This window comes from Coloeus monedula (assembly GCF_965178545.1).
Source record: "Coloeus monedula genome assembly, chromosome: 1".
NCBI classification, from domain to species: domain Eukaryota; kingdom Metazoa; phylum Chordata; class Aves; order Passeriformes; family Corvidae; genus Coloeus; species Coloeus monedula.
The window spans coordinates 40364657-40387205 of record NC_138781.1 but is presented as its reverse complement, the minus strand read 5'-3'; the positions used below and the strand labels follow the sequence as shown (position 1 = coordinate 40387205).

Sequence of the window (22549 nt, the reverse complement as noted above, 5' to 3'; positions counted from 1 at the left end):
TGCATGGATTTGATCGGGCCTCTGAGCCTACCCAAGCTGTGTACACTTTAGTATCTCCAATAAATATGCCACATACTTAGACACTAGAGTCCTCCTTACAGCTTCTGCCTATGGTTCCTTCTAAACAAGGGGAAGAATTCTCCCATGGTTTGCTCTTTCCCTACTTTGTTACCTGCAACAGTCAAAAAGCTTTGGCACCTTCTTTAGAATTGCACACAACAATTCAAGGTGGAAGGCAAGAGTCTTTTTGGCAATTGTAATGCAAAAAAAACCCAAGGCCACCCTGAAAAAAAAAATTAGCCAATTGGAATAAAAATGATGCTTTAAGAACTAGTATAGAATGCATAGTAGCCCATGCCTTTTGAAGTGTCTTTGCTATAGTCCTCAGCATTAATGTCCTCACACTTCATTGTCGGAGAATTTTCATTGCTGGAAGTGCTAGGGGAAAGCCGTCTTCTCTTACAAGCACCTGTGTAGACCCCGGAATCATTTGAATCTAGAGACTTTATAGAGGGTGGAGTCTCTATCCAGGACGAGCCAATTTCTTCTTTCACCTTGTCCTTGGAAAGCTGGTCTTCAGTGAATCCCGGAGGACTTGTTCTTGAGGTCCAAGTTAGTCCTGTCGTCATTTTTCGCTGGTAGGAGCCCCTGCTCCCCCAGCCTGCCATGGATGGAAATGTCGGGTCGGGGTAGTATCCCAGAGCGTGGGATGTCTGAAGGGGAAGGGATTTAATGCCATAAGGGAGCAAGGTGCTATGAGAATACTCCGTGTCATAGGAGTTCATGTCCAGTTTGTTGGCGCTGGGCTGCTGTACGGGCGTCACAAACCACCGCTGAGGAGAGCTGGCCACCTCCTCATTCTGCTGCGGGGACAGCAGGCCATTTGTCTGAGGGACGGTTCTCTCACCGTTGTAAAACCTGGCTGGGGGCAGGTTGTTGACAAACTGTTCCTGGAAGAACGGCTGCACACTGTATCGGGCACCAGGGACGATCTGGTGGGATCTAGGAGAATCCGTGGGAGATGGAGTTAATCTGTCATTTTCGGAAGCTGTGTACATGCTACAATATAAAAGAGAGATACTGAGTGTTTTTCTTAACAATTCCAATATGACAGTAACAACACAAAAACACTAAGAAACCAGTTATTTCTTAATTAGAATCATAACTACATTTAATTGGATGGCTATTTGTTTTAATCTGATTTAGTAGGCCTTTTTCCTAGACCAGTGTAAATTTCTTATTACTGCTACAAGTAATAGCACAAGTGAAACTACAAAGTGACTATTAGGCAAGTCTTCTGCTGACAATTTAAAGAAGCTGCCTGTTCTGTGGAGATACCCAATACACTGCTGCCAAATCTGCAGGCCAGCTGGATTCTGCCAGCCCAAGTTTCCTACCAAAATTCAGAAGCCTGCAGAAAGCCAGGTCATCTAGACAATACACTATTCAGACATTTTAACATAAGCAAAACTGCCAGTAGTTAACTGAATTAATGTCTAAAGAAAAACCCTTCCGCAGACATTTCAGGCCAGAATCATGCCTCCTAGACAGAGACATCTGCAAAAGAAGACAGAGGTGTACTTACGAGTCATAGTTGTCTCTGAAGCCTTTTGCAAAAGGATTATGGTCAATTTTGAGCTGTGTAATCTAAAAGTGAAAGCAGAATATATTTTAAGATGAGATGCTGAGTGCACAAGGGAATTTTATTCTTAATTGCAATTTTATACATCCATGCTTACATCAGTGTTTTGATATGCTGTAACTGCTATAAACTGTGTTTCAGGGAAAATAAATGTTTGAGTCTTTGAGGAATCATTCATATCTTCAACACCATCTTCTGTCACTTCCACGATGTGAAGTCGGGGCTGGTACTTGTGTAGGGACTGAAGTACTATCATCTAAAAGAAACCACGAAAAAGGCAACATCTTTAGACAAACTGCATCTAGCATTAAAAGACCTATTTTATAGCACGACATTTTCTTCCTGTAAATTGTAATCTCTTTGTTTACAAATGGAGCAGTTTTTAAACTGTTATCAGGGGATGATTCACAGCTTACATCCCTGTTTCACCAAGAGCCATCAGGTACTCTCCCACTTTTTGAGCAACTAATGTGATCAATATATTAGCTAAAACAAAAGAAATTCACACATCAGATTCCAACATTTGCAGCTATTCATACGGAAAAACAAAGAAAACAAGCTCTATGACCCAGTTCCAGAAGGGAACAGTGATCTAGCGGCTCGATGAAATGCCGTTAAAGATGCAAAACCCCAGGTCTCCCCGCTGAGCCACCAAGAGCCCCTCAAGCCGCCCTCCCCTCCGTACCTGCGCGTTGTTGTTGTTAGCACCTTTATTGTTCGTTAGCTTCAGCTTCCCGAAAGAAATCTCCTGCCTCATCCAGTGAGCCCCGGTGTTGGGCGACTCGGGGTGCACGTAGACCTTGTTGCCTGGGGAAGACAAGCCAGTAAAACGCCGGCCGGCCACGGGGCTTTGTTCCGCCGCCCGCGCAGCCCCTCGGTTGGATGGCCACTGTCCCACACAGCCTCACACACCGCGGCGCAAAAAGAGTCGCAAGACGACCTTAAAAGCGTAGCTCGTGCCTCAGTAGGATGCCTGGTGTGGGGAAGACACTGAAGGGGGAGGGGAGGGGTGGGCGAAGTGGGAACCCTTTCCGAGAAACCGACCCGCGGGGAAAGGGGGCGACGAGGCTCCCGGAACCTGCACCTACCTTGCATGTTGTTGTCGGCTTTGCCGCAGGTCACCCACTTGCCCCCCTGGAAACGCCAGTGGTTGGGGTCCGCCAACACCACCTCCACGAAGACGTTGTAGTGGGCCGTGGGGTTGAGGCCGGTGATATTGAAGCTCAGGAAGGGAAACATCCTCCTGAAAACCACAAGGCATGCTGAGGAGGGCCGGGGAAGGGGGCGCGGGCTCCGGCGCAAGCTGTAAGCGGCCGTGGGATGCCCCGTCCGTCCCGGCACTAAAGACACTAAGGAAGCAAGCGGCGAGCCCCGACCGACCCCCGTTCTAACTCCTGGCCGCCGAATGTGGGGAAACTGGGGAGTCGCTTCTCGGGGAAAGCATCCCGGGGCACCACCGACGGAGAGAGCGCGCACCTCCTTTCCGGGGGAGGCAGCAAGCGCCGCCCGACACGGAGCGTCCTCGGGGGTGTCCCCCTTCCTCCCCCATCCCCGACCACCACTTCCCTCCGTTTCCACCATCCCACGCGCCCGCTTACCGGCCCTGCTTGGTGATGATCATCTCCGTCTGGTGCCGGTGGAACTTGAGCCAGAGGGGCCGGTTGCAGAGGAAGACCTGCGCCCGCAGCCCCGGGCCAGCGGCCGGCACCCCCAGCGCCCCGAGCCCGCCGCAGGAGCCCGACGCCGGCGGGTAAGGGCCGTAAAGAGGTCCGCCGGCCGTCGCCTGCCCGTACTGGTACCCGCCGCCGCCTCCGAACTGCGTCCGGCCGCCGGGCGGGCATACGGCGCCCGCGAAGCCTCCCGGGGACAGCACGGAGCCGTAGGGGTAGCGCGGCCCGCCGGGCGGCTGGTAGACGGCACCGTGCTGCGCCGTCGGCGGGTACGGGAACAGGGCGCAGGGCCCCCCCAGCTCGGCCGCGGGCGGCCCGGGGGACTGCAGGTAGTAGCGCTCGGGGCTCAGGCTGTCCATGGAGTAGCGGGCGGAGGCGGCCGGGGGCAGCTCCTCTTCGCCGCATGGGGTGGCCTTGCGGCCGTCCGGCTTGGGAGCAGCGAAGGGCGGCTCGACCGCCTCCGCCTCGCCCAGGATGGCGGGAGCCGTCCCAAACTTCTTGGGCATCTTGTCCAGATCGAGGCGCGGCGGCGATCCCGGACCGGGCGGCCCGCGGGAGCCGCCAGCAGCGCCCGTCCCGGCTCCCGCTCCGGCGGCGCCGCCGCGCCCGCCGCTCTCCAGCGGGTAGAAGGGGGCGCCCGGCAGTGCCCCCGCCGCCGTCAGCAGCGGCTCGCCCAGCTGCATCCTCGGTGGGCGGTGCGTTCGAGTTCCCACTCAATCCTGTATCGACCTCGACCCTTGGCCGCGCAGGGTTGCGCTCTGGCAGGGCTCCGCCGAGGCGATTTATACCGGCGCGCCGGGCTCCTCGGGCCGCCGGGGAGGGGCTTGCGCCGAGCTGCCTCATCGCCGCCCTCCACCCCCGCCGGCCCATTGGCTGGGCCGCGTGACACTAATTTAATTAGACAGCTACTAATTGGAACAAGTCACCTGTGACTTTGGTGTGGGCCCCGTCCCCTTCCATGGCCCCCCTTCCCGCAGCCGGTTTCCCGAGGAGCTCTGGCCCGCTCCTTGCCCCCACGTCCCTCGGACTGAGGGGAGCTCCCGCATCACCCCACGGTGGCCGCGGTGGAAGGCCCGGCTTCCTCGCTTCCAAAAAAAAGAGCTTTTGCTGAGGTGGCACCGTCCTCCCGGCTCGGGCGCGTAAGGAAGAATCCCCGGCTCTGAACGAGAGATGGGGACGAAATGGAAAGGTTTGGGTGGGAAAGCCGGCACCCACCAGGTAGGGAGGGCGGCGATCAACCGGGCCGCTGAGACGGGGCTGGTGACACTGGTCCCCCGCAACCTCCCCGCCGGCCGCCTCGCCGCTCAAACAATTCGGCTTGTGTCTCTGCCGACCCCAACAGCCTCCTTTCTCCCTGTCCGCTCCCTGAGCAGCATCCTTATGTTGGGGTTAACACGTTTCACTTTATCAGGGACGTCTCTGTGGGAAGCGGCGGGTTCGGTTCACAATTCCAGTTTCAGGAACTCGGCAGTCGGTTTCTCACAACCCGCGTTCCCCTTCAGCATCTCCCACCGGGAAGGCAGATTTTTAATTGAGGCGGGTGCCAAATCTCTTTGGCGCTTTCTCTCAGTGCAAAATCCGAGCCTCTAGCCCCAAAAGGGAAGGGAATAGTACTTGTGAAGGGGTAGATGCCCGTGTGATTGTGGGGAGCGGGCAGAGCCGGCGTGAAAGATTTGCAGCTACAAATCCGCAGCCCCTCGCCCTCTGTCCGTCACCGGCCATCTCACAGGGAGGGCTGCAAACACCTGCCTCCACCTCACGGCTGAATTTTAAGCCAGACTCGCTGAGCGGCCAGGATTTCGTTGCCTGGCAGAAGGATCCGGCCGCGCTGGAGCAGCCGAGCGCTGCCGCCCGCCTGGCCGCGTCGGCCCGCTGGCCCCCCACTCCCGCCGGGCTGCGCCGCATCGGGGCAACTGAGATAAATGCCGAACAGCGGACCGCGGCCGCCGGGAGCCGGGGCCGAGGCGCTGCCGGAGTCCCGGCGGGATGCGCATCCCTGCGCAAACCGGGTGCCGGCAGGTGCGGGCGGCGGGGCACGCCCGGTGATGACCGCCGAGGCTGGGGACGGGCACCGGCGTCTCAGAGGTCGGTCAGGACTCAACCCTTACCCCGGTGGGAGCCGAGAGACGGGGGAACCGGCCCCTGCTGTGCCCACTCTGGCTGCGGCCACACCGGCAGGAGCCTGGGCCAGGCTGCTCACAGTCGGCGCTGAAATACTGGCTCCAGCCCTAACCACACGTTCTCTCCGGGATAATGTTTGCCTCGATTTTTGCGTGGAACTATTTCGACCGGAGACGACAACAAAAATGTGTCGGAGAAGACCGACGCTCCGGCACGAAGCGGGCCGGTGGCTGGAACCGCGAGGTGCGGAGTGGAGCAGAGCTCGGCCGAGCTGCCCGGCTTTGAAAGCAAAACAAGCCGAGGAGCGTCCTGCCGGGCGCTGCCGAGGCCGAGCCGCTGCGCCCCTTCCCGCGGCCGGAGAGCCCCGGGGCGGCTCTCGGCGGGGCCGGCCCCAGCCCGGGGCTGCGCTCCGGCAGCCCGCTCCCTTGGGCTCTGCCTCTCCCGGGCTAGGGCAGGGACGCAAGGAGATTTTACAAAACTACTATGTAGGTTTTAATGGAGTTATTTTTACTTAGAAAGAGAAAAGATATGAACCTATCTCTCTCTAGTCTTTCCTTTTTAGGCTTGGCTTGCAGGTCCACTTCTTATTTTGCACCAGCTGTGAGGCTCATCCAGCTTCTCTGGGAGACAGTTCATTTTGCAGACTTGGCAGAAAACACATCCAGGAAAAAAGGACAATTGCATTCTGTCGCGTTCTCGAGTTGGATCAGCTCAACTAAGGCCCAACAAGAGCAGAGGCGGTGCAGAGGAGAGGGCAGGATTTGGTTTTGGTGTAACCTTATGTTGACTTATTTTGTGACACTGTGAATCGTGAAATTGCAGCTTTATAATTAAAAAAAAAATTCTCTCCTTCAGATTAAACTGTGTTTTCCCAGGCTGTTGGGATAAATGTTTCATGCCTTTCCATTCCTTTTGAGTGTCCAGAAAGGCCAAAGTCTCTGGGAAAGAATTGCAAAGTCACTCACTGTGCCATGGCTGCAGGAAATGTGGGGATGAGATGGGAAGAGGTGACAGGGAACACAGTAATGCAGATATTGCTTGAGTCTGTGACTTTCCTTTTGCAGGCTGGTGACCCTGCAATATCACCCAAATTTAACTGCAATTAATGACATCTCTCTAGGGATAGGTTTCCTGGGGCTAATTTGGGAACAAGGAGATATCCACTGAGTTTGCATCAGGCTCTGGAAGTGGAAAATATTTCCTTTATCTTTGTGAGGAAGCTAGAGTTGGAGAAAGCTAAAATACAGTGTGTGAGTAGCAGGTTGTGCTAATTTGAAAAACTAGAAGTTCATTATTATGGACCGGCTGATTAAGACATGGTCTGTATTGTGCTGCATAGGCAACATCATGTTTGCTGTCATCTCACAGGATACTTGGAAATTCCACCCAACAGTAGTTGAGGAGAGAAAGAGATGAGTGCAGAATTGTGTGGTGACCATTGTCCAGACACAGCTAGTTTAAGTGGCTTACACAAATCTTTGTCTCATTTCAAAAAGATGATGTGTGCATTCAGGAACATGGGGCTGTAATTCTTCAGGCTTAAAAAAATAAAGCAGTAAAGATCCTTGGTTCCTGACTTGGTCTCACAGAACTGTTGATTCAAGAAATGATGTACATACTTCATTCTTGTATTTGAACTCAGGAATAAGGTGCTCTCTGTTCATCCATGATGGCCTTCCACCACGCTTGATTTCCTGCATGCAGGAATGGGCTGTCTCATTCTTTGAGGGGATTGTCCTTGAAGACCAGCCAGCTTTCACAGGCTTTCATTTTCCCTTCCTCAGCAGTCTTCCATGTGATCCTTACCAAGAACATCCCTGAACTAAGCTGAATTCTGCTCTCCTGAAGTGCCAGTTTGTAATTGTATTATTGGTCTTTCTCACTTCTCAGAGTTTTAATCACAATTTTTGCATCCCATTGTAAGAAATCCAGAAGACTCACCAGTCACCTGCACAAAGAAATTACCATCAACACAGACTGGAGATGTGGATTGTCCCTGCCCAGACCCATTACCCTATCTGCACATATCAGGTGATTCTCATCCTGAGTACCAGTGGGGACTAGAACTCTGGAGTACCAGCTCATGGAGCTTCCTTCAGCTTTCAAACAAAGCCTTCTCTTGCTTCCCCTTTTGATCTGGAGGTCTGTAGCAGGCCCCTAGTGCAAACTCATCAGTGTTGCACTGTTCTCTGATCCTTACCCATGTCTGGACTGACTTGTCACTTGTTCAAAACAAAGCGGTGTGTCTTACAGCCAGCCCTTAGCATAGACTCTAAGCCATCCATATTCCTCACCTTCCCAGCGTGTTTTATCTCAAGAGCCTGTATTCATCCTTAGCAACAATCCAGCCATGCAAGCTATCCCACTGTGATTCTGCAATCCCTGTGAGATGCCATCAAGCAATCTCCTTTTTACATCTGCTTTCAGACTGCAGGTACTTTCTTTAGGTTCCTCAGGAATTTTTTGCCACAGTCCCTGGGATTTCAGATCCTCAGGGGTGAGTGCTACTTTTTGGAGCTGCCTTTTTCTCACTCCTAATTCTCTCTCCCCAGGTGCCCACCCCTCTTTGAGCAGCGCCTTGTTCTTGTCTGTTTCATCAAGTTAATGGGAGTACTAAACTCATTTTAGTTTCTCGTTGCACTGGTTTAGTTGCAGTGTAGGAGCTGGATGCTCCAGCAGCCCTTGAGTTTGTTACTGCTCTGAGCCTCCTGTCTGAGGTCTCCAGCCTTAGCACTGCATCACCTTTAGCTCCCATCCTGGGAAGCTTGCTTTCTGGAGGCAGTGGTAGATGGAGTAACTTCTCACTGGGCTTGGCAGTAGGGTCTGCATGGATACTCTCTAGCTCGGGGTGCTTTTGCTGACTGGTGTTGGGACCCAGTTCTGTCTGCTCAGCAGCAGCCTGCACAAGGATTGAGCCTGGATCAGCAGGCTGGAAGTTGATGGGGTGGTTCAGTAGCAGAAAAAGGGAGGCCTGATTCTGATGGGTGTACAAGGGAAAGAGAAAACTTGGAGGCCTGGATCAGCGTTGAAGGGCACACCAGGCAAGCACTGTTGAGCACTGGGAGCAGAGAAGAGGAAGGTACAGGATGAAGATCTGAGCTGACTGAAGAAGGTCAGTTGCAGGGCCAGTGTGAGGATGTGGTAACTATCAAGCAAAGCCTGCTGAAAGAATGGAGCTGGAGTGTGTCCAAAGAAGGGCAATAAATTTGATGAAAGGCCTGGAACACAAGCCTTACAGCAGCAGCTGAGGGAGGTGGGGCTGTTTAGCCTCGAGAAAAGGAGGTTCAGGGACACCTCATTGTTCTCTACAACTGCCTGAAAGGAGATTGTAGCCAGGTGAGGGGTCAATCTCTTGTCCCACATAATGGGCAATAGGACAAGAGGGAACTGTTTCAGATTGCCCCAGAGGAAGTTCAGATTAGATATTAGGAAAAAATATCTTTGCTGAGTGGTCAGGCACTGGAACAGGCTGCCCAGGGAAAGTGGTGGAATCACTGTCCCTGGAGCTGTTCAACAAATGTGTAGACATGGCACTTGGGTATATTATTTAGTGGTGGACATGACAGTACTGGGTTATTGCTTGGACTTCATGATCTTGGAGGCTTTTTCCAACCACCCTCAAGGATTCTCATGTGCCCGATGGGAAAGATGTCTGCTAATGTCTTTACAAACAATTTGATGGGCAAAGGCATGGGTGTTAATGTCTTTGAAATGGTTCTTAATGTTTCTACTGACTTTGGGCAGCAGGTTCTTTATCAGGCTGGACAGCTTGGCTCCTGAAACAAACAATGGTCTGCACAGTCCCGAGCTTCTGAACTTTGGGGTAAAACGACAGGTTCAAGGGGGGATATGGGGTAGGCAGTCCGGGAAGGCTGTGCCTTCCTAGTACCTCAGCCACTGGGGAAAGGAAGACGGCAACATGAGGCCCGGAGTTCAGGATAAAAGGAGGCTGCGCCCTCCGAAGCCTCGAGAGAGAACACCCTGCAGGCGTGTGGCCCAGTGGACTCTCTCCCTTTATTCGAATAAAGTTGCAGGACTCCTCTGTCTCCTTTTTGGACATAAACCTCTGGCGTTTGTGGATTTTCCTGACATACCTTTCAAGACTTAGATGAAGAGCTTTCATCAAGCAAAACTATTTCATGGAAACTTAGTGATTTATGTCACATGCTTCTGTCACCTTTTTAAATCTGATGTTGAGTGCCCTAAAACCAGACTTACCATTTTGTGGAACTATGTGTATAAACACGGTATTTCCATTTTAGAGGAGAAGTGTTGGTAAGTGCCAGGAAGTCATTCAGTCACAGAATTATCGTTATCACCAGGTGTGTTTGATGCAGTATGAATTTTGAATGCCACTATTATTATTAATAATCAAAATGCACCTTCAGTTTCTATTTTGCAACTGCATGGAAAACTCATAGAGTGCATAAATCATTACAGCCTCACCATCAGTTGTATTATGATATAGTATCAGAAAATTAGCATCAATAAAATCTCTTCTTGAACCAATGCTTTAAAGTCCTGAAAAAAGTCTAAATTCTAATACAAGGTACCAGTCTGTCAGGTAAATAAACATATTTATTGTATTACCTGTACTGAAAATACCATTGAAGTTTCTATGCAGTAGCCTGCTGCAGCAGTTGCTCCAAAATCCCAAGTTATATGATGAATAAGGCAGGAGTATCATGTTGGAGTATAATAACCTTTATTATGGGTTTAGACAGGCTGAATTTAAATAGAAGGTTTTCACTCAGAATTTTTTCCAAAAGTATCCAAAATGCTTCAGATCAAATAACTTTGGGTGTTTTGTACCACTGTAGATTTTTTGAGGCAAAGTCTCATTTTATGACTGCAGCCTACAAATGTAAAAGTGTATTTAGCTTGCTGCCTTCTGACAGCCCTCATGGGCAAATAGTATCTTGGGTTTACTGCTGTTTATCAAGAGCACCATTATATGAGAGCAAAACTTTCACTGAAATAGATCAGTAGAAGCTGGCTCATTGGTTCCTGTGTCTGCTTTTCATGTAATATTCTGACACTTTTGACAACTTCTATTTCAAATGAGCAACTCCGTGTTTGTTTCTTGTACAGTCCTGACAGTCTGTTGCTTTCTTTCTGTGGATCACACAAAATCATTGAGCTGCTGAACTCTGAAGGTGGTTCATGCTTTTCTCGGAATTGTTTCTAAGTCAGGTATCTTCCCTGCCTGAGCTCCTGATGAAAAGTTGGACTTAAATCCCTAGGGTAGAGTGCGGTTCTGCAGAGGGTGTAGGGTGCTGGGCGTTGAAAGAAAAGAACTGACTGCGGCAAAAAGCAAGTGCTCAGCACTTCCCAGGGACAGGGTCTTGAACTGTAGCTTTTAAATGCCAAATCAGAGCTTCTTGCTTATTTCCACAAAATGAAGTCCAGTTCTGCGGCATGAAGCTCAGCACAGAGTTACAGCAGGAAGAAGTGGGAAGGAGTTGCATATGGATTCTCTTTTCTAATGCAGGGTCTTAGTCCCTGTTGCGTCCCATTTGTGTATGTCTGCTCTGAAGCTGACTTCCTTTCAGCACTTGAGCTGGACGCTTCCAGACCCGTCAGGAGCTGCTTCTCTGTGCCTGGTGCTTCTCACTGCCGAAGATGTTCTAACTTGCTTTGTTTTAGTTTTACCCCGTAACGTGTTTTTAACAATCTCCAAATTGTATAGCTGTTCTTAACTTGTAAGAATTACCATGTCAATTAAAACAGGACAGCTCTACAAGGAAGGTCACCCCAGTGCGGAGGAAGGTTCCAGGTTTAAGCCTTGAGGGATATGCCTGACTTCCATAAACATAATAGTCTCCGTTTCCAGCTTCAATGCATCAACTCATACAAGGCTTACAGACCTGTTTTCTGGGCTTGTTACTCTCCAGCACTTCTGATTGCAAATGTAACTCTTGTCACAGCAAATCGGGTGTGTTTTTATGGTTATGGACCACCTAGCATGCTCCTAAACATGCAAGGGGTATGTACATACATAATGATCTAGGACACAGTCTTTCACATGCAACTTGGAAAAGGCAAAGGAGCGTGGTTAGGAGAAAGATGAAGTCGGATACAAGTAGGAAAACTTTTCCTGTAGAAGTAAGAATGCTTCTGGAATTGCTGGCTAGAATCAGAGACTTTTCAAAGGTAGGTTGCCTTCAGACCAGGTAAGAGAGACAGTGTCACAAAGGCCTAGGTCAATATGTCAGTCTGCACATTGAAAAGTAGTACTTATCCATATAAGAAGTCTCACTGAATACTACTTATTCATGCATCACTATTGAAGTTAATATGAGTAGAACATGCTGAATTTGGCCCTAGGTTAGTAACACAAAATTGTAGCTCTTTAAAATGGATCTGAACAGAGAGGTATGGTCCAGTGCTGCACTGGCTCTAAGAATTGTTGGTTTGAGGGGATTTGGGATTTTTGCTCTGGCAGGTTTTCTTTAGGTATGGGGGATGGTTGGTGGAAGAACAACATGATTATTTTTCCTACAAATCTAATAAGAGAAGAATTAGCCTAGAAAAGGGGAAAAATAATCTGTTCCTTTAGATGTTATATAAGGTGCTGCCTTATTCCTCTTAGAAATAGAGCTTTCATGTGTTATATTGCATAGAAGCCCCCCAAAAAGATGCATATCTTTTGCCTGGGGTGAGCAACTCCTGAGATTTCTGAAGTCAGGCTAGTACATTAACACCTTAGATTTAGGTAGTGCACGGCTACAAGCAAATGTCTTTGGATGATAGAAGCAAATCAGACACTGCTTTTGTATGTCACAAGGGATTATTCTGTTTTAGTGCTATGCCCTTTGGCTTTACAAATGCACCTGTAGTGCTCCTGTGGTTAGTGCAAAGGATCTTGGTAGAATTAATTTACTATAGATGTTTTGTCTTTGTAAATAGCAAATGTTAGAACTGGCTATACACAAACAGCTTTTCAAACCTTACACATATTGTTTGCAGCAGTTCATAGATAGGCAAGGCTTCTGTTCTTTAATGCTAGCACTGAGTTCAGCAAAGTAATTTTCCATTCACAAAAGCTGATCTTTGTGGAAGCAGGAGAAATATATGGCTGTGTCTTGGCACAAGAAAGATGGGTGATAAATTCTAGGAAATCTAGGGGTGGATCACCAGATACCTTTGTGCCTTTGCTGAGAATTAAAAAAATTCTCATCTGCTTTCATGTGATCGGCTGTGTTATTTTTTCATTGGAACAAAGGGCTCTGAGAGCTCATGAGGTTTATGTGGCACTGTCACCACTGGCACAGTAGTAACCATTATCTGACATTTTGGGAACAGAGATACTGGTCTATGAAATACCGTGGCGAATAACAGGCACTTTGAATCTTCTGAAGATACGGAGGGAACTAAAGGTTTGTAGTATCAAGAAGATTTGTACCAATATCCCCAGCTCCCCTTTTGTTAGCTACAGAGAGGATTTAAACAAAAAAAATCTGCATTTCTTTTTTAAAGACAGTTTTGTGGTTGAGGTTTTTGGTTGGTTTTTATATGGCATAAAGATGGTATCACATATCCTATTATTAGGTGAAGTGTGCCGAGCACTCGCTGTGCTTTTTGTTGTCCAGCTCTGCCTCACAACAACAGCAGAAGACAAAAGTGAAAAAGCAAAGAAGAAAGAGCAGGAAAGAGAGAGGCTATGACCTGTAGGACCAGGTGAGTTTCTAATTATCTCGCTAATAAATTCAGCACATTAATTTATTGGATCTTCTGAGACCTGGCAAATTTTAATTGATATCAGCTGCTGAAGTCATAGGTTTTTAGCTGCCTTTTTAATCTGAGTCTGCTAGGAGAAGACAGCAAAAAGAAGCCTTAACTAAGGCAAGCTGGTGTGTTGTGGTTTTTAAAAGTAATGTAGGGTTGGAAAAAGTGGAGCAGAGAAAGAAAAGGAGACATAGGGGAGGTGTTAAGAGCAGGAAAATACTCGGAAGTTTTGTGCTTTGAACGTGTTAGCGTTTATACGAAGGCATTGCAACCTAGGCTGAAGGCCTAACGTGGTTTGCTGGGTCATCTCTCAGGATCAGTGTGGTTAGGGGCTCCTGTGTGCCAAGGTGGGGCATAGGAACATAGGGGTTATGTGGCATTAGGCCAAGAGTGTGCCTTGACCAGCCATTGTCCCTAGAGCAGCTAATGCAGTGTAACAGTAAGACACCTTACGGATTGATAGCTCTCCTGAGAGCTTCCAGCCATTTGCTTTAAGGATTTCCTGAGCTCTTTCTGGGCTATCATGCTTAACACTTCCTTGATGTGGTTTAATCCTGATTCCCCATAGGAACCCCTTAAATTCTACAGCCTGACATGGCAATAATTTGGTTGCAGATTTCCCCACTGGAAATCTCTACCCATGTTGCTGAGATTTATTCTTTTCGAATCACTTCTGTTAATCATCAGTGCCAAATGAAAAGCACTCTAAAAGCACAAGTGGGATTTCCTCATGCTCTTACTCTTTGATTTACCAGGAACAGCCCTCTCTGTGGTTGATTTTCGGTATTATTTTAATCTTCTAATTCTTCCCATCCCAAATTTATTTTTTTCTTCCTTTAAATAGCCTTCATGTCCACCCAGTGCTTGAGTCAAATCAGAACATAAATACTGTTCCACATGACAGTTTTCTCTTACTTTGTTTCTAGATCTGCAAACCTTGGGTACTTTGAGGTCCTAAGATAGGTGAAATTCTAATGTTCTTTTTGCTATTTGTTATTCATTATAATAAATGTAACTGAAAATATTAAGTGGGAGCCTAAAGTTAGGTAACTCTGACAGGTATCTCGTGTTAGTGGTAGGCTGGTATTTCACGGTATATTCTGCTTATTACTTTTATCTGAATTAGTGGAAACTCTGAAAGCTCTAATCCTGAAGATAAAACATTTATTTGGAAGCATAAACAGGCTTGAGGTTTTACAAATGTGCAGACATGCTAATGTTTTTTGTACCCTTCACCTCAATCTGCCATGACTTCTTTTTAGGTTGTCCTGTGAATGAATATCTAGGTTTCAGTTTCCCAGTACAATCTGAATATTCACATTATAACAAGCGCAGAAGATAATTTTCTTCAATAGCATGAACTGGAGTTTAAACTTCTATTTTAAAGAAGCCTCTGATAGCTTCCCTGACTTCAGCTCCCTGGAGATGCAGGTAAACCATAACTGACAAATTTTATTCAGATTTGGAACTGGGATAAACTCTACAGGATATGTTTTACCCCAGAGAGATACATTCTACCTGTCTGTGCAAGGTGTACCAGAGCAGCACGTCAGCACATAGTGCTGTGGCTGCTGCCAGCCTGAGAGAAGACGCAGGCTCTTAACTCAGGGAAGAGTTGTTCAAAGGCTGGTTCTGCTCAGACGAGCAGGTTGCTGGGCTGAGGCCCCGTGCCCTGATGTGTGTGGCTACAGTGCCCTCTCGTGAGAGTGAGCGCTGGTGAGCAGCGGCTGATTCCAAAGGTCTCTCCACAGCACGGGGCTGCCAGAGAAGGAAGGAAACTGAACACCTATCCTCTTCTGGCTCTGACCTTTTGCAGCTTTTTTCCCCCAGCAATTTATTTGGTTATGTGGTACATGCAAATGTAAGGACAGCCCTTGGGCTTTTACAGCTGAAAATGTTCTTTGTATTCTGCTGGTATTTTGGCATTGATTGGAAAATGAACATTTTTACTATTTCTGTTGTGGCGATGCCCACAAGACCTGTTATGGAGAGGAGCTCCCAGATATGCTAGATACTGTTTCTACATTCGTAGGCTGGGCCTTTGAAGTGCTGTGGAACTTCAACTTTATAGCAAAAAATAAGTGACCAAACCTGGTTTCCTCCTTTCTCTGCCTCAAACTTGTCAGCTGCACTTCATCTGCCTCTGAAATTAGGGAGATTGAATTAATACGTCTTGATTGGAAAAAAGAAGAAAACTTCAGGGGAAGAAAGGGCACAGTGATCAGAACTAAGTGAGCAGGACAGACCCAGGAGGGTTTTGACACATTATCATTTGAAAATGGCAAAGCAAAAATCTGCTGTGACCACAGTGTTTCAAGATTACAAGGCAAGAAAAATACCTGCCTACGCAAATAAGTTCAACTGTGACATAGAAAATTTAGGGATATGTCCCATTCATTTGATCAAATGCCTTTTGATCATTCTAAAAATACAGCTACCCTTTTGGGGCTATAATTCACAACAAAACTGTAGGGAGTGTAAGTGACAACTAGGGAAGAAAATTATCATTGTACTACCAAGTCCTGAACAGTGTAAGCAAGAATGTTGACATTAAAAAATGAAAACTTCAACCTAGTTCTTCAACAGAGGCCACTGGACTGCATAAATCTAGGAAGAAAAAAAAAAAAAAGGACTTGGCACAGGTTGAAATGCAAACAGAACTGAGTTGCACAGAAAGCAGCAGAGAAATGGGAAAGAGGGAAAGGATGTTATCCTGACTAGAAAATAGATGCAGAGTGCCTGAGCATCTGTATGAAAATAACTGTGAGCAGAATTCAGCTACTAAAATGCTGTCAGCCTGTCTTCCAGTCCTACTGGCACGTCCCATCCTGCTCTCCAGTCTGCCCTTCCTGGGCACTACCGCTGCTCCCTCAGGTGCCACCACCAGCCCTTAAGGTGGATAATGTGAGATTTGGCTGGAAATGCCATGTCTTCTCACTTACTGAAGCAGACAATTCTCATAGGTGAGGGCCCTGTCACAGAAAGGAAGTGAGTGCTCCATAAAACCAGTTAATTCACTGCTTTACTTTGGTTTGCTAAAGATAGGCTTTGTTTACTAGTCAAATGCAAGACATTAAGTCAGTTAATAATTATCTTAAATATCACAAATTTACCTTCACCCTGGGATCCTGTTAATTAAATACCAGTGCTGCTCAGCAACATGAAAATATAAGAATGCATTTGTTATGTTCCATACTTACCGGATTGTGTTTTTCCACCTTAAGTACCCTGACTATATAGACACAAGATTCTGGCAAAGCCTCTGCCTGCTGAGGGTTGTCCTGAAGACCAGACTCATTTGTGCAGTGCAAAGGTATAAAGGGTGTCTTGATGTCTGATTGTCCTGGGATATTGCTTAAACGGAAACACTTTCCTACAGAGTGCATAACCAGGAGATTTAGTTCTGCAATACATATGTACTTTTTTTTTTGGCAGGTGAACGAGGTGTTTTCATACATTTTCAGCTGCAGTCTTTTCTTCCAAGAATGTGGTTGTAAACTTACTTGTAAGGATTTTCCAGAAGTTTCAGCATGTCTGAGGTATTTTCAGCTTGGCAGCTCAACTTTAATATTGCTGAGAAATTTTCAGATTTCAAATGCAGGATCATCAGTGCCTGCACATGCATATGGATTTCTGGTTGAAATCAGAGCACAGTTAAGTGCAGCAGCCTTTGCCTTTCACAAAAACCAAGTGATCAGCCAGGTTGTCCATTTTGTTCTTCAGGATGGATGCTGGCTACAGCTGGAACAGGAAGGAGCACAGCAGAATCTGTGAGCTCCTGTCTTACACAGGAACAAAAAACCACAGAGAATCTGTTGGTCCCAGCAAGGTAATGGTTCTACACTTTTACTTCTCTGCCAGGGATGCCATGGACTAAGCTGCGTCTCTGAGCACTTTGCAGGTCTGTGTGAGCACAGCTTGGAGTCAGCTCTGGAGGAGGCCAGCCTAGCAGTGAGTGAGTGGACACCAGTGAAGAAGACTCCTGCCAGGTGATGTAAAAGCATGGCTGAATAATGGCACAGCAGTAGGTGCTGCTCAGGGAGGTGGGCTATCCATCCCCAGAAAGTTGCAGAATCTGAATACAGGCACACTGTGAAACTGTGAAGGTGGCTAAAAGCATGTTTGATCACCTTAGATCCACTGATGTTTCTAGTCCCACTTACCCCATTGGAGTACCAAGATGAGAGATCACATCTGCAGGAAAGTCATCTTCAAACATGGATGAACAGATTTGCAGGTCTTGGGACATGTGCAGTGATGGCAGCTACAATCTTTCAAGTAACCCTGCGTTTGTACAGGAGCACCTGTGCACAGTTATTTATTGGCATAAAGTCCAGGAAAAAACAGAGGCTATAATATAAATGGTCCTGAAGTTCATCTCCTGGCACAAGGGGTTTTTTGAGTTAATGCCATTAATAGTTTCTTTTGGCAGTGTGCCTAGGCTGGACAAGCTGCAGTATCCAGGGCTAATGAACTGGAGGATTTAAGAGCGACGCACAGGTTGGCATTCAGCTGAGAGCGAGGGGCTGCTGCAAGAGATAGGGCTTTTCTTTTGCAGTAAGTGATGGTACCTACAAACCACATATTTACAAACATTCTACACCTGCAGCTTTGTAGGGAGGAAAGACTGGTCACTCTCATTTGTTTGGGCTGGCTGGTCCTTTATTTGCACAGAGACTGAGTTTTAACAAGGTTATTCTATTTAAACGAAAAGTGATGTGTTTGTATAAGGCTGAAGGGACTTAAGGGTCTATTTAATATGCATTCATCTTCATGTATGGGAATACAGAATATTTGCTGGAGCTGTTGAAACAGGTTTTTGGCATTTTTTAAGGCAAAAAATAATCGGTAATATACAGGAGTGGGAAAGACAGCAAGGATAGATGTGGTTTTCACAGTTTATAGAGAGTGAAAATATTAGCGGAAGATTGAATATTCCCAGAGGTGAGATGCACATGTGCTGTTTAGTGGTGAGTTTCACGAGGAAAGGAAGACACAGAAATTGTTATCATGTCAGTGCTTCCTCTTCACTGTACCAGCATTTGCCTTCCTTCATAGACTTAGGTTTATGCAGGATTAGTAATGTTCTCTTGGTAGATGAGGTGTTGTTCTGTAGCACTGAATAAAATGGATTATTTGGAGTTTGAAAGAGCAGTTAATTTTCATTCCAAGAAAGATAACATATAATGTGAAGTGCTGTTTGTGCACAAAAAATGTAAAATGCATCCTTTTCTTGTACTTCCAGCAGAGGGCAGGTTTGTGCCACAAAACCTGTTTGCTCACTTTGAGAGAATCCAATGTGACATTCACCAGGCATGTTCAGTCCTTGTCAAAAAACAAAAAAAAACAAAAAACCAAAACTTATTCTGTGGTAATTTTCCTTGGAAAATACGTCAGTTTTTTTGGTTTTGGTTTGTTTTTTTTTTTTTTTGTTTGTTTGTTTTTTTAAAGAACAAAAAGAAAAAACTAGATGGAACTCTAGTCCCCAAACACATTCCTCTTGTTTTCTAAAACTGTTGTGAAATTGCCATTGGTTCATTTCTCCCAGTGCTTCTCCTCTGTTTCTATCACAGTAGGAATATTTAAGATGTTTTCAGTATCAGCTTCATGTGAGGAGAGCCATGCAATGCACTCACTGTTGCACAGACATGACAAGGTGGTGTTCTGTTACAGTTATACAGCATAAAATACTGTTGTACCAGCAAAACACAAATATAATTAAAGCCTGGAGGCTAAAAATTGTAAAAAAAATTGTATAATCCTGGCATGCAAAACATTGAGGAAAAAAATCAGGTGGTTACATCACGGCAACAAGCCCCAGCAGGGTTAGCCACATGCCCATGTTTGTGTAATTCTCCTCAATGCCATTTTGGTTTCAAGTGACATGTTGTGGCAGTGCCAGAACAGGGTGTTCTGAAACAATGGTGAATGGTTTTCTAATTCGTGTGTCATCCCTAGGAATCTTGTTCTTTCAGCTGCAACTACTTCACCTTGTGTTGTTTGTGTGCGAATCAACAAGGCAGTTTGAACTCACCAGTGGATGCACCAGCTTCTGCTTCCTTAGTGTCTCCTTGCTGTTTTTTTGTCTTCCATATGATTTTGAGCCTTGGATTTTACTTCCCGGCTCCCCCCCCCCATTGTCTCTTTGCATCCTGTGTCCTTAAATGACATTTTGATGAAAATACACATATTTTGCAGACACTTGTACCCATTAGCCAGTGTTGCTGTTCACTTTCCTATCTGCTATACAAATTCACACGAAATGCTCTTAAAACTTTTTTCTTTTTGCTATGCTTTGCATCCACTGTCCTGGTTTTGTGTAATTTTGAAAAGTATGGACTAACACAGTAAGTACTGTTGTCATCATAATCTAATGTTTTGACAATCACAGTACAAGTGTAGCCTGCTGGCAACAAGCTGTGCGCTGCTGAGCTAGAAGCTTCTTTTCGTCATTGTTATCCAGAATAATTCCTTCTCCTTACCTTAAAGCTGGTTTTGTAGCTTCATGTTGTCTGTTCCTGAGGAGATGGTAGCATTTTCCTCTGCATTTGGAAATTGGCTCTCACTCCCTCCAATATTAACTTTATTATCTGGAGGATTCAGTAGTATCCAAAGAGAGAGGGAACTTCACCAAGTCAGAAAACATAGCCTTCAGTTAACTGGTGAAGTGTTAGCGAGGACTCAGCCTCCAGTATGTGACTGCTGTGGCCAATATTGAACCCAGGTCTCCAGAGGTGGAAAACTGGCCCTAGGGACAGATACCTCTTCTAACTCCCATCACATCCCTAATAGTTACTAGGGCAGAATAATGTTTCATGACCTTTGGGTTGTACCATTACCATAACATAATCTAGCTGTGCGAGCTTTGCAAAGGTCATAGTAGAAATAAAAATATTGCCTGCTGTGATCCATACCCTCAGACACAAAGAAAAAGAAATATCTTAATAAATGTAGTGATATTTGCACTATAGGGCACAGTGCAAAGGTCATGAACCATTATTCTGCACTACTAATAATGTCACTATTTTATTCTTGCCCAGTGGTTACTGTATGACATTTGTGCTTGCAGGGAAATTCCTGTGAATATCAGTAACTTAAAATACATTGCCTCGAGGGCCTATTGCTCTCCCATTGAAGTCAATGAAGTCAATTTGCCATTTGCTTATCAGTATCTGGGCACAGGACTGACCCAGCATTCCTTATGACCAAAACTGAAATAGTTTTTAAGTGGGTTTGGTGTTTTGTTTTCTTTTTCCATTAAAAAATATTTGCTCATTGGACCCTATATGAAACATGTTTCTTAGAAGATTGTAACAGGTCATTTTATCATATCCATGAGAATTGCCATGACTGTATATGTAGAAGACAGATAATATGATGATGTTCTTTATTTAAAAAAAGTTCAAGTCCTAATACTCCTAGGTACTTTTGTGATGATTTATGACCTGGGAGAGAGACATTATCCAATACTTCTTCAGTACATTCTTATGTGTTAGGTAAATGACTGTTTCCTCTATTTCTCCAACAAAGAAATATATTAATTCAGACTTTTCTGACTGATAGGGCTGGAATGGCATAATGGAACCTACAGAATTCTTAATATTATGGCCTGAATTTTGCAGGTAGGGAAGTTCCTGGTTTTGTCTGACAGATTCAGGTTTTATGCTGGTAGAACTGGCAGCCCTGGAGCTGATTTTTTTTAAGCTAAAGTATGTCAGCCTTGGTCCATCCCTGTGAGGTTATGAATTATGACTGAGCTCTTAGAAGGAAGCAGTGGAGTTGCATGCAGCTGTGGTCCATGTTGGCATTGGCCCTTGTCTAGAAACACATCTCAGCAATCAATATGTTTAATGTACCTCTGATAATATTTACAAGTCTGAGAAGAACTCCACTCCTCCTCATGTGTGAAGAAGAAGCCTATCTGAGAGAAAAGAATTATTTGAGAGCTCAGTCAGTGGTAGGATCACTTAATTAATTGCTTTGGATAACATGGTGCCTGCCTGTAGTCTGGCTCCACCATGGACGAGGAGATAAATGTTTCCTTCCCCAGCCTCAGTATCTGTCTGTATCCAAGAAAAACACAACACAACAGTTCTGAGGGAAGTGCATAGGCTGTTATTTTTCAAGAGCTTGTGGTGACTAAAATTGTCCCCAGCTGCAAGGGAGGGTTCATGTTTACTACCTGAGGAAGCAGGCAGCATCGTATCATCCAGGGTGCTACGTCCTGATTGTTACTCAAATGTGCTGCAGCCAGGCTTGTGAGGGAGGAAGGTTTTTGGTGCAGAGGGTTGTGAGGGTGGAAGAGGGGCCCTTGCAGATGAGGTGCATCCTTACAGTAGGACTTTATTGAACATGGAAACACAGTAAGCGGGATCCAGTGGCAAAAGAGCTGTCAGCTCTTTGTGATCTACTAAGTTCACTTCCAGCTGTCACACCAGCTTGTGGCTCTGCCTTGAAGATGAAGTATAACCCTGGCTCCAGACAAAGATGAAGTGGGAGCAAAGTCAATACTCAGGGCTGGCAATCAAGATGTGCTCCACACAGCTGGGGGAAAGACTGGGTCTGCTTCTCCAAGGCCTAGTCACTGAACAGCACAGACTGATCCTGTCCTTGTTTTTGTGCTCTTTTTCCAGGCCAGGAGAGCAAACAGATTTGCATAGTCTGTAGGCAGCTGAGTACAATTTTTCCTGTGGGTGGTAGTATTTAGAAAGTGTCCCGCCTTGCTGCTTTCAGATTGCTATCACCCTCTCCTGATGGGATTAGGAGCCTGGCTTCACAGGCATTGCCTGATCCAGCTGGCTTTCATAGGGATGAGGTGGGTAGTGGTGAGAAAACAGGATGGGTGATGACTGTGTAGCTGTGCTGGTAAACTTTGCTTGGGGGAGGGTGGGGGAAAGACATGGGACAGAGTAAAAAGTTGTAATTCTCACCCATAGAAGGAATTCCTCTAACATTTGAAGGAAATTATCAGGGAGCAGACACCAGTCATGCTTTTCTGACTCATTGTCCTGTTTTCAGACAGCATCCCCCTCCTCCAGTCTCCTCCTTCCCATAGCACTGCTGTCCTGATTTATTTCTGTAAAAAGTTATCGCAAGATTTTCCCTCTTTAAAATTATAATTAAAGAATTAATATTGTAATATATGAAGTTTTGCAATGTGCTGAAATCACTGAGAAAACGAACTTTCCTTTTTAAGAAATAAAAAGCAACAACACTCACATAGTTTACAACCTGGATGATTTGAGACGCTCTCATGAGCTCTTCACTTCTTTAAGTAGAGTCTGGGAGTCCTTTGCTCCCAGATGATCTTAACACAGGGTGCCTTCAGAGGGACATAAAGCACAGTTTGATCTTACAATGAATGGTTAATTGACTTGCTCTTCTCCCT

At 46.2% G+C, this 22549-nt stretch overlaps 1 protein-coding gene across 1 annotated transcript; it reads right to left on the bottom strand.

The window, feature by feature from the left end:
- Positions 1 to 323: 323 nt before the first annotated feature.
- Positions 324 to 3995, bottom strand: EOMES (eomesodermin; the record flags this gene model as incomplete). Its single annotated transcript, XM_082302314.1, has 6 exons — positions 324 to 1059; positions 1586 to 1647; positions 1740 to 1898; positions 2328 to 2449; positions 2731 to 2885; positions 3241 to 3995. The coding sequence occupies 6 exons, from the start codon at positions 3993 to 3995 to the stop codon at positions 324 to 326; spliced, it is 1989 nt and encodes a 662-aa protein (XP_082158440.1).
- Between the last annotated feature and the right edge of the window lie 18554 nt (positions 3996 to 22549).